The sequence below is a fragment of the Pleurodeles waltl genome, chromosome 5 (assembly GCF_031143425.1).
Source record: "Pleurodeles waltl isolate 20211129_DDA chromosome 5, aPleWal1.hap1.20221129, whole genome shotgun sequence".
NCBI classification, from domain to species: Eukaryota; Metazoa; Chordata; class Amphibia; order Caudata; family Salamandridae; genus Pleurodeles; species Pleurodeles waltl.
Window position 1 is genome coordinate 1,055,355,045 of NC_090444.1, and position 16,546 is coordinate 1,055,371,590.

The 16,546-nt window shown below is 44.0% G+C and overlaps 1 protein-coding gene across 16 annotated transcripts in view; it reads right to left on the reverse strand.

The window, feature by feature from the left end:
* Positions 1 to 16,546, reverse strand: part of EYA4 (EYA transcriptional coactivator and phosphatase 4) — a 614,551-nt gene that overhangs the window by 66,765 nt on the left and 531,240 nt on the right. For all 16 annotated transcript variants that reach the window (XM_069235264.1, XM_069235265.1, XM_069235270.1 and 13 more), the window contains one exon: positions 5,034 to 5,217. In XM_069235264.1, the coding sequence (XP_069091365.1) occupies positions 5,034 to 5,217 (184 nt within the window). The remainder of the gene's footprint in view (positions 1 to 5,033; positions 5,218 to 16,546) is intronic.

The following is a 16,546-nucleotide window of genomic DNA, read 5'->3' on the forward strand; positions in this document are numbered from 1 at the left end:
GATTGCGACAGATGAAAATACAAAACTGGACTCAAGGAGAGGAGTGATAAAAAACGAAAGGCAGATTTTTAAAAAATGATATATTTCAAGCATGTCCATGCCAACAAAACTTCATTTTGTTCTGCTGCCAACAAGTTACTGATAATTTGTGTGAAAGTTTCTATATATATATATATATATATATATATGTATGCATGTGTGTGTGTGTGTATATATAAATATGTATGTATATATATATATATATATATATATATATATATATATGTATATATAATAGATGAGAAACAGTGAAATAAAGGGATGTATTTCACTGAGGGGTTCCGAGTGATTTCAAATAGACAATAAGAGAATAAGAGTGAAGCTTGAGTTTTCTATGATGTCATTCACCACCGGAGGTGAAAAACATCAACATAATTCACTTTTCATCCATATATAATTTAAGTTCTGTGTGGCCCTTAAAATCATCTGGTCCGATTTTCAATGGCTAGGCAAGGGTCGAGAAGTAAGGGGTGAACCATACTTATCATGACCTCTGTTAACCCCTTGAGTGCCTTGGACGAGCTGGTATCGGCTATAGTTGCCCGGTGCCGAGGACGAGACCAGCTCGTCCTGCTATGGGCCCCCTGAGGGCCTGGCACCCCCCCCTCTCCCCTGGGCAGGGAGGAAAGGGGAATCGCTTCCCCAGGCCCTTCGTAGCGTCTGATGACATCAGTGTGTGATCGCGCGCTGACGACATCAGAGGCTTCCCTCACCGCGCTGGAGGATCGGAGGAGAAATGCAAAAGCATTTATCCTCCGATCACGTGGAGGGGGCGGGAGAGGCATGAAAGGAAAGGAAAGGCCTTTCCTTTCATGTCTCTGTCTGCATTTCTGCTGCCTAATCGTGATGCGATTGGGCAGCAGAAATGCCCACAAGACACCAGGGAATTTTTTTTTATTTGTATTTCCGCATTAGGGGAGCAGCCCCTTTGGCAAGGGCAGCTCCCCAGTGGGGCAATTTATTTTAAGGCAATTTCTGCCCCCGGGGGCATATCGGCCTATTATAATTAGGCCAGCTGCCCCAAGTGGGGGCAGAGACCCCTAGACACCAGGGATTTTTATTTTTTTATATGTGGGGAGCGACCCGACAGGCAAGGGTTGCTCCCCTGGGAGCAAAATTATCTTTAGGCCATTTCTGCCACCCCGGGGGCAGATCGGCCCATTTATATTAGGCTGATCTACCCCCAAGGGGGGGCAGAGACCCCTAGACACCAGGGATTTTTATTTTTTTTGTTTTATATTTTAATATGTGGGGAGCGACCCCACAGGCAAGGGTTGCTCTCCTGGGAGCAAAATTATCTTTAGGCCATTTGATCAGCCCATTTATATTAGCCCGATCTACCCCCAAGGGGGGCAGAAACCACTAGGCACCAGGGATTTTTTTGCACCAATTTCACGCAAGGGGAGCGACCCCTTAGGCTATTTTAGCCCATTTCTGCTCCCCTTGGGGGGCAGAAACAACTTAGGCACCAGGAACTGGTGTGTGTGTTTTGTATGGGGGGGCAGCCCCTTGGGCATGGGTCGCTACCCATGGGGGCACATTACTGTTAGCCATATCTGCCCCCTTTGGAGGCAGATCAGACTATTTTTGGAAGGCCCATCTGCCCCCAAGGGGGGCAGAAAGCCCACCAGAGATCAGGGAAAATTATTATTTTTTTCAAAAAAAGAGGGTGGGGGGTATGGCCAACCCCAAAAAATGGGCCCAAAGTTGTTCTGCACACCGGTGGGCAGATGGGGCAATTACCCCCAATCCACTCCTGGAGGGGTGGGGGGAGGGCAGAAAGCCTCGTAGATGCCAGGGAATTTTAAAAAAAAAGAAAAAAAAAGTGGGGTGTTGGCTAACAACCAGTATGGGCATGGTTATGCCCCCACCCCAACTAAAGGGGGTAGCAGTCTTTCAGCTCTCCTCCACACACTAAAACATCTTATCCCACGGCAAGCAAGAGGACATTTGATTATTTTGGGTTTTGGTTTTACATTTGGGCCATGAGAGCTTGGCTAACTCTCAAAATCGTCCCACTTGGAATGGTGAGGGCTGAACTTTTTGGACTTTGGGACACTGCCATGTAGAAAAATCCACAAGACCTAGACACATCTGAAAACTAAACATCTGGGTAAGTCCAGGGTCGGGTGCTTCACATGCACCCTGCACCATTTTCTTACCCACAATGCCCTGCAAACCTCCAACTTTGCTGGAAATCATGCATTTGTCCCAATTTTTGTGATGGAACCTTCCGGAATCTGCTGGAATCCACAAAATTCCTACCACCCAGCATTGTCGCATCTACACAGATAAAAATTCTGCCCCACTTGTCAGCCTAAATTTATTTGTTTTCAAACTGCCTTTTTCGACCCACTTTTGTTCCCCCTCAATTTCAACATGTTTTTGGATCTTCCCTGTCACAGGCACTTGGCCCACATACACAAGTGAGGTATCATTTTTACCTGGAGACTGAGGGGAACATTGGGTGGTAGGAAATTTGACCCGGTGCGGTGATCCCACACAGAAATGTGGGAAAAATTAGATTTTCTAAAATCTAAATTTTAGGTTTGCAGAGGATTCTGGGTAAGAAAACACCGGGGTATCCACGCAAGTCAGACCTCCCTGGACTCCCTCGTGTGTCTAGTTTTCAGAAATGTTTGGGTTTGGTAGGTTTCCCTATATGTCTGCTGAGCCCAGGACCAAAAACGCAGGTTTCCCCCTGCAAAAACAGGTCGTTTTGAATTTGATAATTTTGATGTGTCCACATAGTGTTTTGGGGCATTTCCTTTCGCGGGCACTAGGCCTACCCACACAAGTGAGGTACCATTTTTATCGGGGGACTTGACGGAACGCTGGGTGGAAGGACATTTGTGGCTCTTCTTAGATTCAAGAACTTTCTGTCACTGAAATGTGAGGAAAAAGTGTTTTTGGGCCAAAGTTTGGGGTTTGCAAAGGATTCTGGGTAACAGAATCTGGTGACAGCCCCACAAGTCACCCATCCTGGATTTCCCTAGTGTCTAGATTTAAAAAATGCACAGGTTTGGTAGGTTTCCCTAGGTGCCAGCTGAGCTAGAGGCCAAAATCCACAGCTAGGCACTTTGCAAAAAAAACAGCTCTGTTTTCTTTGGGAAAATGTAATGTGTCCAACGTTGTGTTTTGGGGCATTTCCTTTGCGGGCACTAGGTCTACTAACACAATGGAGGTACCATTTTTATCAGAAGACTTGGGGGAAAGCTGGGTGGAAGGACATTAGTGGTTCCTCTCAGATTCCAGAACTTTCTGTTACCGAAATGTGAGGAAAAAGTGTTTTTTTGCCAAATTTTGAGGTTTACAAAGGATTCTGGGTAACAGAACCTAGTGAGAGCCCCACAAGTCACCCCATTCTGAATTCCTCTAGGCGTCTAGTTTTAAAAAATGTATAGGTTTGCTAGGTTTCCCTAGGTGCGGGTTGAGCTAAAGGCCAAAATCCACAGCTAGGCACTTTCCAAAAAACAGGTCAGATTTCAATGTAAAAATGTGATGTGTCCATGTTGCGTTTCCTGTTGCGGGCATTAGACCTACCCACGCAAGTGAGGTACAATTTTTATCGGGATTCTTGGGGGAACACAGGATAGCAGAACAAGTATTATTGCCCATTGTCTTTCTCTACATTTTTTCCTTACAAATGTAAAACAGTGTGTAAAAAAGACGACTATTTGAGAAATGCCCTGTAATTCGCATGCTAGTATGGGGACCCCAAAATTCAGAGATCTGCAAATAACCACTGCTTCTCAACCTTATCTTGTGCCCATTTTGGAAATACAAAGATACCTATTTTTCACTCTTTATATTTCACCAAATGAATTGCTGTATACCAGGTATACAAGGAAAACCCATTGCAAGGTGCAGCTCCTTTATTGGCTCTGGGAACCTAGGCTTCTTGATGAACCTACAAGCCCAACACATTCCCGCAACCAGAAGAGTCCAGCGGACGTAATGGTATATTACTTTTGAAAATCTGACATCGCAGGAAAAAGTTACTGAGTAAAACGTGGAGGAAAATTGCTTTTTTTAATCTCAATTTCAATATTTTGTTTCAGCTGTTATTTTCTGTAGGAAAACCTTGCAGGATCTACACAAATGACCACTTGCTGAATTCAGAATCTTGCCTACTTTTCGGAAATATTTAGTTTTCTGGGATCCAGCATTGGTTTCACACCCATTTCTGTCACTAACTGGAAGGAGGCTAAAAGCACAAAAAATAGTAAAAAAGGGTTATGTCCCAGTAGAATACCAAAATTGTGTTGAAAAATTTGGTTTTCTGATTCAAGTCTGCCTGTTCCTGAAAGCTGGGAAGATGGTGATTTTAGCACTGCAAACCCTTTGTTGATGCCGTTTTCAGGAGGAAAAAAATCACAAACCTTCTTCTGCAGCCCTTTTTTCCCAAGACAATTTTTTTGCTGTATTTTGGCTAATTTCTTGGTCTCCTTCAGGGGAACTCACAAACTCTAGGTACCTCTAGAATCCCTACGATGTTGTGAAAAAACGACGCAAATTTGGCGCGGGTAGCTTATGTGGGCAAAAAGTTATGAGGGCCTAAAGGCGAACTGCCCCAAATAGCCAAAAAAAGGCCTGGCGCCTGAGGGGGAAAAGGCCTGGCAGTGAAGGGGTTAAGTAACCCTGTCCAAAAGGAAACAATAAATAAAACTTAACTGGCATCATTGACTAATCCTTTCCACCTTCCCTGCCTTTCTTCCCTCTGCCTCAGCTGCGCTTTCTGTTTTAGTGAAAGCAGTCAAGCAGAGCAGCACTGACAGGTTCTGACCGGGCCCTGCAACTGTAGGTAACAAATTTTGTTATCAACTGTTGCTACCTCATAGAAGTGAGTTATGTTATTTGGAAACTGAAGTAAACAATAGAGGCTCTACGTGAGAGAAATACATAACAAATGTATAATACCTATTTACCAAATATGTTTCTAGTCATAAAGAAAGTAATGACAACTCTATTCATTACAACATATACTCTCTTACCTGGATGAAGGTCTGGTGTTGATTGATTGTTCAGCCCTGGGAGAGACTCCTGTAGCTGATAGGTTGAGGAGGAGGAAGAGGTACCATCTGTTGTGCTATTTGAGGTCATATATGCTCCATACGTTGATGTAGAGTAATACTGTGCATACTGATTTTGGCCAAACGTTGGATAAGAAGGATAATCCTACAACAGTAAATGAAACTTGTTACAGAGCGCAATTCTTAGTTTTTATCATAGTAAAATATGAATTGGTAAATGCTGGTGATATGTCAGAAACAATGATGAAAATATGAAAGGGGATCTCTGGGGTGTGGGTGGCACAATAAGCTAAATGGACTAAAAAGTATGAGCGAACAAGGTCATGTTTACAACAATACATAAGCTACCATAACAAACACAAATGGAAAAAAATAAATCTGTAAATACGAGAAACCATACATTATGAGTTCATACAGAATGAATGCTAGTGAAGTGCTCTACGTTGGCATTGAGAATGTAAAGGATGGGCCATTGAACAATTAAAAAAACACTAAACTACTTACGAAGGATCACTGTTTATAACCATGAGCTGTTCTCTCCATGGTGCAAAACTGTAGGAGTTGCGTCTCCCAGCCCAAGGACTCCATCGTCCATTCTAAAAGGCAAGAAGCAAAGAATGCACTTTGCATACCCACGTGCTCTGAAGCAAGAGCACCTATGCCAAGCCACAAAAAGCTTCCATACAACAATTTCAGACTGCTCTAGATCAGTGGTTTTTAGTCTGTGAAACCTCACTTAATCATTACTGGAACCTGGGGACCCCCACTAAGTCATTACATAAAGCAGGGGACCCAGGCGTAAGCATGTTTGATGATTTGATGATACACAAAAAATACAGAAATGGGGGTAGGCTGTATTGGGGTAGACTGGAGTGGAACGATTGGATTGGGGTAGACTAGGGTGGAGTGGAATAGAATGGAGGGGGTAGACTGGAGTAGATTAGAGTGGAGTGGGGTGGAGTAGATTGGAGTGGAGTGGGCTAGATTGGAGTGGAGTAGATTGGTATGAGGTAGACTGGAGTGAGGTAGACCAGGGAAGATTGGTGTAGAGTGGAACAGGGTAGGTTGGAGTACACTGGAATGGAGTGGGGGTAAATTGGAGTTGGGCAGATTTGGTGGACTCGAGTAGGGTAGAATTAGGTAGATTAGAAATGGGCAGATTGGAGTGAGGTAGTGTAGTATGGGATGGAGTGGGGTAGAGTAAGGTACACTGAAGTAGAGTGAGAACATTTGGAGTAAGGCATATTGGGTTGGAGAAAGGTGAGGTAGACTGGATTAAGTGTTCTTGACTGGGGTGGAGTGGGGGTAGATATGAGTGGAGTGTGGCAGAATGGAGTGGGGTAGAGTGGAGTCGGATAAATTCAGGTACAGTGGACTGGAGTGTGGTAAACTGGGGTTGAGTGCGCTGGGGTACACTGAATGGATTGGTTGGTTAGATTGGAGTGAGAGGGGTTCATAGAGGTGCAGCGGGGTAGATCAGAGTAGGGAAGATTGGGATAGATTGTAGTGAGATAGGGAAGACTGAAATAGAGGTGAGTGAAATAGACAGGGTAGACTGAATGGAGTTGGGTAGATGTGAGTGAGTGGTGTAGATTGGAGTGGAAGGATAGACTGGAGTAGAACAGAGTACATTAGGTTGGAGTGGAGTGTGATAGATATGGGAAGACATTTTAGGAGTGGGGTGTATTGGAGTTGAGTAGTGCAGAGTGGAATGGAGAGGGACAGACTGGAGTGCGACAGACTACTGTGGAGTGGGGTAGATTATAGTAAAATGAAGTGGGGTAGACTATGGTAGACTGGAGTGGAGTCAGATAGATAGGAATGGAGTAGAGTAGACTAGACCACCCCCCATCCACCCCAATATACCCCACTCCACCCCGATCTACTCCACTCTAGAGTGATTTGGATTGGGGTGGACTGGAGTAGGGTAGATTGGAATGGAGTGAGGAAGTATGGAGTAGGGTAGATTGGAGTGGACTGGAGTGGGGTAGATAGTGGCAGACAAGGGTAGATTGTAGCAGAGTGTGGTAGATTGGAGATTGGGGTAGAGTGAAGTGGGGTCAATTGGAGTGCAGTGGGGTGGGGTTGACTAGAGTGGATTGAGTGGGGTAGACTAGAGTTAAGTAAAATAAATTGGGTAGATTGGAGTGGAATACATTAAAAGGAGTGGAGTGAGGTACAATGAAGGGGAGTGAAGTAGACTGGAGTGCAGTTGAGTGGGGGAGATTGGGGAGGAGTGGGTTGGACTGGGATAGAAAGGAATGGGTTGGATTGGGGTAGATTGAAGAGGAGTAGGGTAGACTGGAGTGGAGCGGGTACATTGGAGTGTACTAGCATTAAGTAGGGTACATTGGAGTGGAATGGGTAAACTGGAATGGGGTAGATTGTAGTGGAGTGGGCAGATTAGAGGGGAAGGGTAGATTGTAGTGGAGTGGGTATATTGGAGTGGGGTGGGTATATTGGGGTGAAGTGAAGTGGGGAAGATTAGAGTGGAGTGAGGTAAATTGTGGTGGAGTGGGATAGACTGGGGTGGAGTGGGGTATACTGGGGTAGACTGGAGTGGAATGAAGTAGACTGGATCATAGTGGGGTGGATTGGGGTAGACTGAGGTAGACTGTGGTAAACTGGAGTGGAGTGGGATACAGTGGAGTGGAAAAGATTGGGGTGGGGTTTAGTGAGGTAAAATGGAGGGTGGTGGAGCAGTGTAAACTGGGGTAGACTAGAGTGGAGTGGTGGTAGAATGGAGTGGTGGTAGATTGAAGTGGAGTGGGGTAGCTTAATGTATGGTAGACTGGAGTGGAGAAGATTGGGGTTGAGTAGAGTGTTGTGTGGTAGACTGAGGTAGACTGGAGTCAGGTAGAATGGAGTGGGGTGTACTGGAGTGGGTGAGTTTGGGTAGATTGAAGTCTGTTAGGATAGACTGGGGTGGGGTAGACTGGAGTGGGGTTGAGCGGGTAAATTGGAGTAGCATGGAATGGGGTAGATTGTGGTAGAGTGGAGTGGTGTAGATTGGAGTTGAGTAGTCTGGGGTACAGTGGAGTGGGATACATTGGAGTGGGGTAGCTTTGAGTGAGGTGGAATGAGGTGGAGCAGGGCAGACTGGAGTGGATTAGATTGGGATGGACTGGAGTCGATTGGATTGGAGAGGGGTGGATTATGTGATAATTGGAGTGGGATGGGGTAGATTGGAGTGGACTAGGGTGGGGTGCGGTAGACTGGGGTAGAGTGGAGTAAATTTAGTGGGGTTGAGTGGAATAGACTGGAGTTTAGTGGAGTAGCCTGGAGTGGAGTGGGGTAGACTGGTGGAGTGGCATAGATTGGAGAGGAGTAGAATGGAATGGAGCAGATTGGAATGGAGTGGATCAGACTGGAGTGAGTGGGCTAGATTGGAAAGGACTGAGGTAGACTGTAGTGAAGTGGGCTAGATTGAGTGGAGTGGGTAGATTGGAGAGAAGTGGAGATTGAAGTGGACTGGAGATTGTAGTGGAGAGGGGTAGACAGGAATAAAGTGGGGTAAACTGGAGTAGAATAGACTGGGGTGAAGTGAGGCAGAGTGGGGTGGTTTGACGTACACTGGGGTGGAGTGGGTTGGACTGGAGTATAGTGGGGTAGATTGGAGTGGGGTAGATTAAAGTGGGTTGAGAGGAGTGGGGTGGATTTGGTTAGACTGGAGTATAGTGGGGTAGATTGGAGTGGAGTGGGGTAGACTGGGATACAGTTAAGTGGGCTCGATTGGAGTGCAGTGGGAATGGGTTGATTGGGTTAGACTAAGTGACATGGGGTAGACTGTAGTGGAGTGAGGTAGACTGGGTGGATTGGAGTGGGGTAGATTAGAGTGGAGTGGACTGAGGTAGCCTGTGGTAGATTGGAGTCTGGTAAATGGTGACAGACTGGAGTTGGGTAGATTGGGGTGGAGTGGGGTAGGTTGGAGTTGAGTGGATTTGATTGCAGTGGGGTGGGGATTGGGGTGAAATGGGGCAGACTGTAGTGGGGTAGATTGTGGTAGATTGGAGTGGGGTACAGTGGAGTAAAGTAGGGTAGATTGGAGTGGAGAGTGGATTGGAATAGAGTCAGGCAGGCTGGAGTGGGGTAGATTGCAGTGGAGTGGGGTAGACTGGCATGGAGTCGAGTGGGGTACACTGGAGCGGAGTGCAGTGGAGTGGGGTAGTTTAGAGAGAAGTGGGTTGGACTAGGGTAGAGAGGAATGGTTTGGATTGGGGTAGACTGGAGTGGAGGTGGGTAGATGGGAGTGGAGTTGGGTGGACTGGAGTGGAGTAGATTGAAATGGGGTAGACTGGGGTGGACTGGGGTAGATTGGAGTATATTGGGTTGAAATGTGGTGGGGTAGACTGAAGTGGAATGGGGTAAATCGGAGTGGAGTGAGGTCGATTGAAGTGGAGTTGATTAGGGGTAGATTGGAGTGGTGTAGATTGGAAGGGAGGGGGTAGACTGGAGTGGGGTATATTGAGGTGGAGTGGGGTAGACTTGAGTGGGGTGGGGTATATTGGGGTAGACTGTAGTGGAGTGAGGTAGACTGGATCATAGCAGAGTGGAATGATTAAGTGGCAGTAGATTATAGTAAACTCGAGTGGAGTGGGGTAGAAAGGGTGGGGTGTAGTGGGTTAGATTGGAGTGGGGTGGAGCAGTGTCAATTGAGGTAGACTTGGATGGAGACGGGTAGAGTGGGGTGGTGATAGATTGGAGTGTGGTGGGGTAGCTTGGTGTATGGTAGACTGGAGTAGAGTGTGGCAGACTGGGGTGGAGTGGGGTACAATGAAGTGGGGTATATTGGAGTTGAGTGGGCAGACCGGGTGGGACTGGTGTAGAATGGAGTCGACTGGGTAGATTGGAGTGGGGTTGGTTGTAGTGGGGTAGGTTTGGGTAGTGTGGTACACTGGAGTGGTGCAGATTAGGGTATATTGTAATTGAGTGGGTTAGGGTAGATTGGAGTGGGATAGATTGGAGTGGGGTAGAGTGGGGTGGGGTAGATTGGGGTGGACTGGGGTAGATGGACAGGGGTAGATTTTGTGATAATTCAAGTGGAATGGGGTGGATTGGAGTAGGGTAGACTGGCAGATTGGAGAAAAGTAGAGTCGATTGGAGTGGAGTGGACTTGAGTGGGGTGCTGTAGAGTGTGGTAGAGTGGAGTAAATTGAGTGGAATGGGGTAAATTGGCGTGGAACAGATTGGAGTTTAGTAGGGTAGACTGGGATAGATTGTGGTAGACTGGAGTGAAGTGGTTTGGGGTAGACTGGAGTGGAGTGTGGTAGATTTGAGTGGACTGGAGTACACTGGAGCGGGATGGACTTTGTGATAATTGGAGTGGATTGGAGTAGACTAGAGTGGGGTGGGGTAGATTGGAGTAAAGTAGATTGAAGTTGAGTAGGGTAGATTGGAGTGGACCGGGTTGGGGTGCAGTACACTGTGGTAGACTGGAGTAAATTGAGTGGTGGTGGATAGACTAGAGTGAAGTGGAATAGATTGGAGTGAAGTGGGGCAGACTGGAGTGGAGTGGCGTAGATTGAATGAAGCAGACTGGAATGGAGTCGACAGGGGTAGACTGGAGTAGAGTGGATTTGGGTAGACTGGAGTGGAGAGGGGAAGATGGAGTGGAGGGGTGTGGAGTGGATTGGCCTATAGTGGAGGGGCATATATAAGAGCAGCTTAGAGTAAAGAGTGTCTTGGAGTGGCGAGTACAAAGTGGAGTGTCAAGGTGAGGAGTGGAGGAGTGTAGAGTGGAATGTCAGGATAGAGAGGAGTGTTGTAGAATGGAGTGGCATAGAGTGCAAGGTAATAGAGTGGAGTAGTGTGTTGTAGGGTGGAGTGGTGTAAAGTGGAGTGGCATAGCGTGGAGTTTGCATGGGATGGTAGCGCACTGCCATTATAGACAACACATTTTCAATTGAAATGACCATTACACTTGCACAGATGTACAGTTTAACTGTGCATACACAATAATGTGTGGCACTGTCATCATCCGGTGTTGTGATGTGTTTTCATCGTATTCAAATATTTGTTTACAACACATTTAAGAATTACATAAAAATGTGCTTCATTTTTACTTTACTACTTCCGATACATTGTGAACTCTCGGCACAGTACTTTTTGTTGTGTGCTAGAAAAAGTAACATCCTAAGGCTCTCCTCTCACATGGGTAACCATCAGGTCTGCCACATAAATTCTCTGACTTTGAAGTCAGCTCCCTGGAATACAGAACCTGACATATGACCTCTGTTTGAATGCACAGCAAATGTAATGAAGATAAGAACACCATTTACAGCAAGCTAGTACTTGGAAAGACACAGTAAACAAGAGATGTTCTATAGGAGGGACGAAATCAAGCTGACAGTCTAAAGCAAATAAAAAGCAAGCAACTGTGAATTACAAACCACAAAGTCAATAGAAAGTAATGAGCGAAATGCATTTCCAGGGAAGCTTTCAGAATGCCCACAAGGCGTTAGCAATCCAGACAGCTGCACTGCCTGGTACGCTTAGTCCTAAAAAAAAACAACACCAAGTCCCAATTGAATTTGAAGTAACTTCAGTTTCATAAGACATCTGGATCCACAATATTCCATCTTGTGCGACATCCTCTCCCTAACTGTACATGTTAATCTAGAGAGGTGGGCAGAAAATCGTTACATTTCACAAGGACAATTTTCAAGAGCATGTGCAGCAGCACCACAAGTCCAACAATATTGTTAGAAAGTTAAAACCACATTTTTAAAAAGTACTAACAAGAATGAACTCTCTCTAGTAAATCAAATAAGATTCATACTGCATGATTCGGTCCTGAGGTGTGAACCACCCACCTGGAGGACTGCACCATTCCCCACCACACTGTAGTGCCTGTTTTACCAAAAACTTTTGCAGCTGCTATGAACTATTGATAAAGTGGTCGGTACCACAAGTGCCTACTGTGAACTCACTTATTTCTAGTGTAAACTATACTTTAAGTGATCATTAGCCCACTGTAGTCAATGAAAATCCTACATCCACTGCAACCCATCATGCACTCCCATTTCCTACTGAAAAAATATTTCTCCTTATCAACATTCTCATTCTATGTTTTTCCTTTCTCTGCCAGGGGTGCTTGCCTACAGGGACATTCATGCTTCTCCATCTTCTCTCTCACTAACCAGCTCATACTTATTAATCCTTCCATGATTAGCACTTTACTACCACTCAAATGTCTTTTTTGCTACCTTATCTCACTAGACATAGTGCAATGACATTAAATTACAATGAATGGCCTGTCATTCGCACCATCTCAATCTGCCTGTGGCAAGCGATAAGTATTTGCAATAAAACCTCCTTTTTCAAGAATCACTTAAAATCACTGAGATGTGGCTGAACCTTAATGGCACAATGAGGAGTGCTGCCCTTTTCAAGAGCCATACAATTTTCGCTCATTCTTCACATACAGTCAACTGTGATGGATTATTTCTAAAATAATCCCACTAAACTGTACTGTTTGCATTCTGAAATACCTTCCACTCCAGTCACACCTTCAAAAACATGACTATCAATATCTATCCTTTCAACCCCCCATCGTCATCTCTCAATAGCCCCTTTGCACCTTAAGCACTGTAAACCATCGCTCAGTACCATGAATATCAGCTATTTATTTTCTTTAGAACAGTTATGTGCAATTGCTTACACAAATGTAGAAACTTCATGGACTAAACTCGAAATCTCTAAATAACCTAATTTGTGCTTTTGACAATATAAAATGTGGACACTCAACACTTCACTCAAAATTACCTTCACCATCTCTCTCAAGACACTCAGCTTCAATCTCTCCCTCTTCTTCACAATCCATGCTAGCATATCTGGGTTATTTACCCCTTCCCAACCACTTCAGAGCTAACCAAAATGCTCTAATATAATGACTGTATAAAGAAAGTTGGAGCCCATGGTTTCTCTCCATCAAACTAAAGTCTACCTCAACTCAATTATTCTTAAAGATCAACAAGTACTGGCACATTTCCATCTGCTCACATCCTATATTTCCTCCAACTTTCTTAACCCTCTCCAATTGGACTTTAACACACTCCACTTCACAAAGGTCGCTCCACTCCACTTCTCTAATTTTATTAGTTCTGTCCATCACACATCCACAGCCAGTCCTTATTGTCTCATACTTTCTGCAGTCATTGGCACTTTCAAGAATATGACGTTGCAGCCAGCTCTAACCTTGCTTAGCTTTGGAACTGCTGCCCTTTAGGATTTCTCCTCGCACATCTCAAATCATCTAGTCCATTTTTCTTTCTAAATCCAAATACCTCCCTGTCCACTTTAATCTCGAAACCAAGCCTCCCATCACTGACACCATTTCTGTTGATGAACTGTCAAGCTAAAGGTGAAATGTGAATGCCTCCTGCAACACTACAAACCCTCCATAGGGTATATCCCTTCATCTCAATGACACTTTGGCCTACTTCACACAAGCAAAAAAGACTACTCTCTGCAAACCAACTCTTCCTGATCGTTCCCGAGATTCAATATACCACTTCTCATTTTCAATCCACAGGCTTAACCTGTGGCAAAACTCTCCTGAACTGAGTGTAATATCCTCCCTTCACTATACAGTTGAAACCTATTTTTCATCAGGATTGCTATGTTTAGGTAACTTTCAGCATGAGGAAGAAGGGGTAGGTATATATCTATGTGTATATATATATCAACAGAAACACAATCCACTGATACCGGCTACATCCACCAAGCAAGGCTGGTGCAACAAAACGGTAGTGGAACCTGTTATAAATGCGAAAAAGAGTTATTTTTGCCACTACATTAAAGGGCAAAAAATAAAAAAAGTCGCACCCAATATGTCCACTCCTCAAGCATAAAGCTTTATTTAAACAAAATTTTAAAGCATTTAAAAAAACATACAGTGGCAACGCTTTTCAACACCAAAGTGTCTTCATCATGGCCAGATTGAAAAAACCTGCACTCTTCCCCAGCTACGCTTAAATAACCCTTGTTAATAAACATAAAAGAAATACTACTCCACATGGGATAATTACAAAGACGTTTTTTCAAGATGGGGACCACTCAATAAATACTGAGATATGTTTTAAATTTTAAATTGAACAACAGTGAGAATTAATACCAAATCACCCAATTCTTAACCAAATAGTCATAATCTCCCCAAACCATACACAATTGTCAAAGACATGTTCTTAAGAATTCCGTAACAAAATAACAATTTCAGGGTAATGCAAAAAAACATTTAAGAGTAATCCACATACCACAAATATACATGATCAGAAAGGTAATAATGCACAAGTTTCTCAAAATTGCAGGTTATGATCAATGTAAGAGCGTCTAAAAAGAGAGAACAGCGAAATGGGAATCCAGTAGCTCCTGATGACAGTGTATGAACATTTTGCAAGCTGATGTCCCTGCAACCAGTACAATAATTGCGCAACTTTTCAGGAAGCCCTGTGTATAGTAGAGAATAGTGGTAACTGGGAACCTACGAATGATTTGAAGCATTCGGGGAACAGATAAATTTTAGAAGAGAGGTAAAACAAGCCTATTTCCAAGATGTCTACATCGTTCTACAACCATGGGATAGAGCCTGGAATAAAAATTGTTTCTTCAACTACAATGTACAGTCAACAGTTTACTGTTCAAGCCACACAAACTTTTCTATGTCTAGGTAAGTTTTGAAGGGCTATCTTAGGTCTAGCCTGGGTATCATACAGTAATGTCAAATACAATGCTTCTGATCCACACCAAAGCTAATACCACACCACCCAGCAGTTGGGCAGCTGACTGTAGTTCAAACAGGCTGTATAATGATTTCCTTGCTGTGCTGGACACTCACTTAAGACAGAACCCCTATGGGGCATGTCCATTACCCAGTACAGTACGATCCACAGCAATATACTACTCATCACCAATGGAACACACATGCAATAACTGAACATATCTGTCACACAAGGCTGGCCAATGGATAATTCTAGCCACTGTAGGCCCAAAACACTACATACTACGACCATTTCTTGACATCTCACAATGACAGTCAAAGTATGATAGTAACAATGTCAATCCAAGCTGATCCCCCCCACCATCTCTCTCCCAGCCTATTCCTCATCGGGACATAATTCTGAGATTTCTAGTTTAAAGTTTAACAATACACTGCAGTAACCAGCTAACCAGACTATGGTCACATGAAATACAATAAAGGGACCTGCAAAGTTGTTCAAAACAGTCAGCTTACTGATACTGCTCACCTCTCTTTCATACTTCTTCATTCATAACACTGCTAAGCGCTGTGTCCATAACACAATAGTCACAGCTTAGGTTCATCACCCATGACATGGAAACACTTCCCAAACAGGATCAAAACATAGATAACACCCTTCAAGCTACACACCTACGCAGTCCAGCATGCCTCCCATGTAGGCAAACACTTCACCACCCTACATGGGATAGTTCAGTGTAATATATAAATGTTACAATAGAATACTTCTACAGTGGGGCTACCCACAAACCCATCTCCCTCTCCCCAAAAACTAAATGTGCAACTGTGAGAACTCCACAATTTTGTGACAGATTTCAACCTGTCGAAGTGCACATTATGTATAGTATCCCATAAATTCAAGTTCTGTGAATAGGGAGTTTGAATATTTGTTGACACACTTAAGTGGCAAATAGATGTGCAATGAAATGTGTAAATTGTCAAGCGAATGCACTAGTTCACTATCTGACGTGCAGGCTCAGTCAGGTAGGCTCACACCCTCCGTTAAAAATCAAAAGCTCAGCAGCAGCCCCCTGATACCTGTTTGTCAGATTTCCATACTACCTATTTGACACTTCCATATCATGGCTCAGGCAAACTCTAGTGAAGAGGACGTTGGCCAAGCCTGAAAAGCTTTTCTTAAAGGTGCCATTTTGCATAAGATAACAAAAACTGGAGAGAGGAAGATAAGTCTGGCTTGAACATCTTATATCTGGGGTTTTGAGAACGATGCGCTATACTGTGGGAAGTTGTTTTTCCAACAAAAATGTAAAAGAGAAGACTGAAAATTATGTGGTAAAAACTTGGAAAATAACCATCTTAATTACATTTTGCCCATTCCACAAATACCTTGCATCATTTCATCTTTAAGGCAGCTTTGTTTCCCTTTTTCCAGTTTTTCCATCACTTCTGCAATTGCACTTAAATAGCGCTTCAAGTACCAAAGAGCTTTTGATGGCACTACTTCATTCATTTAGAAAGAAATGCACAAACACAATTATATAAGTATACTGATTGCATTTATAAGACTGTTTTGATTGTTTTGATTTCATACAGGACCCCAGCTTTAATAAGGGATAAGCAGTGCTGGAAATGGAAACTTTACTATGAACTCCCATAAATTGGGGATAAAGGACTGGCAGCAGAAAAGGAGGACTCCAGAGGAGCAGAATCTAACAATTAATAGCTACATGTTTTTGTAAACTCCCCCTTCAAAGAAATT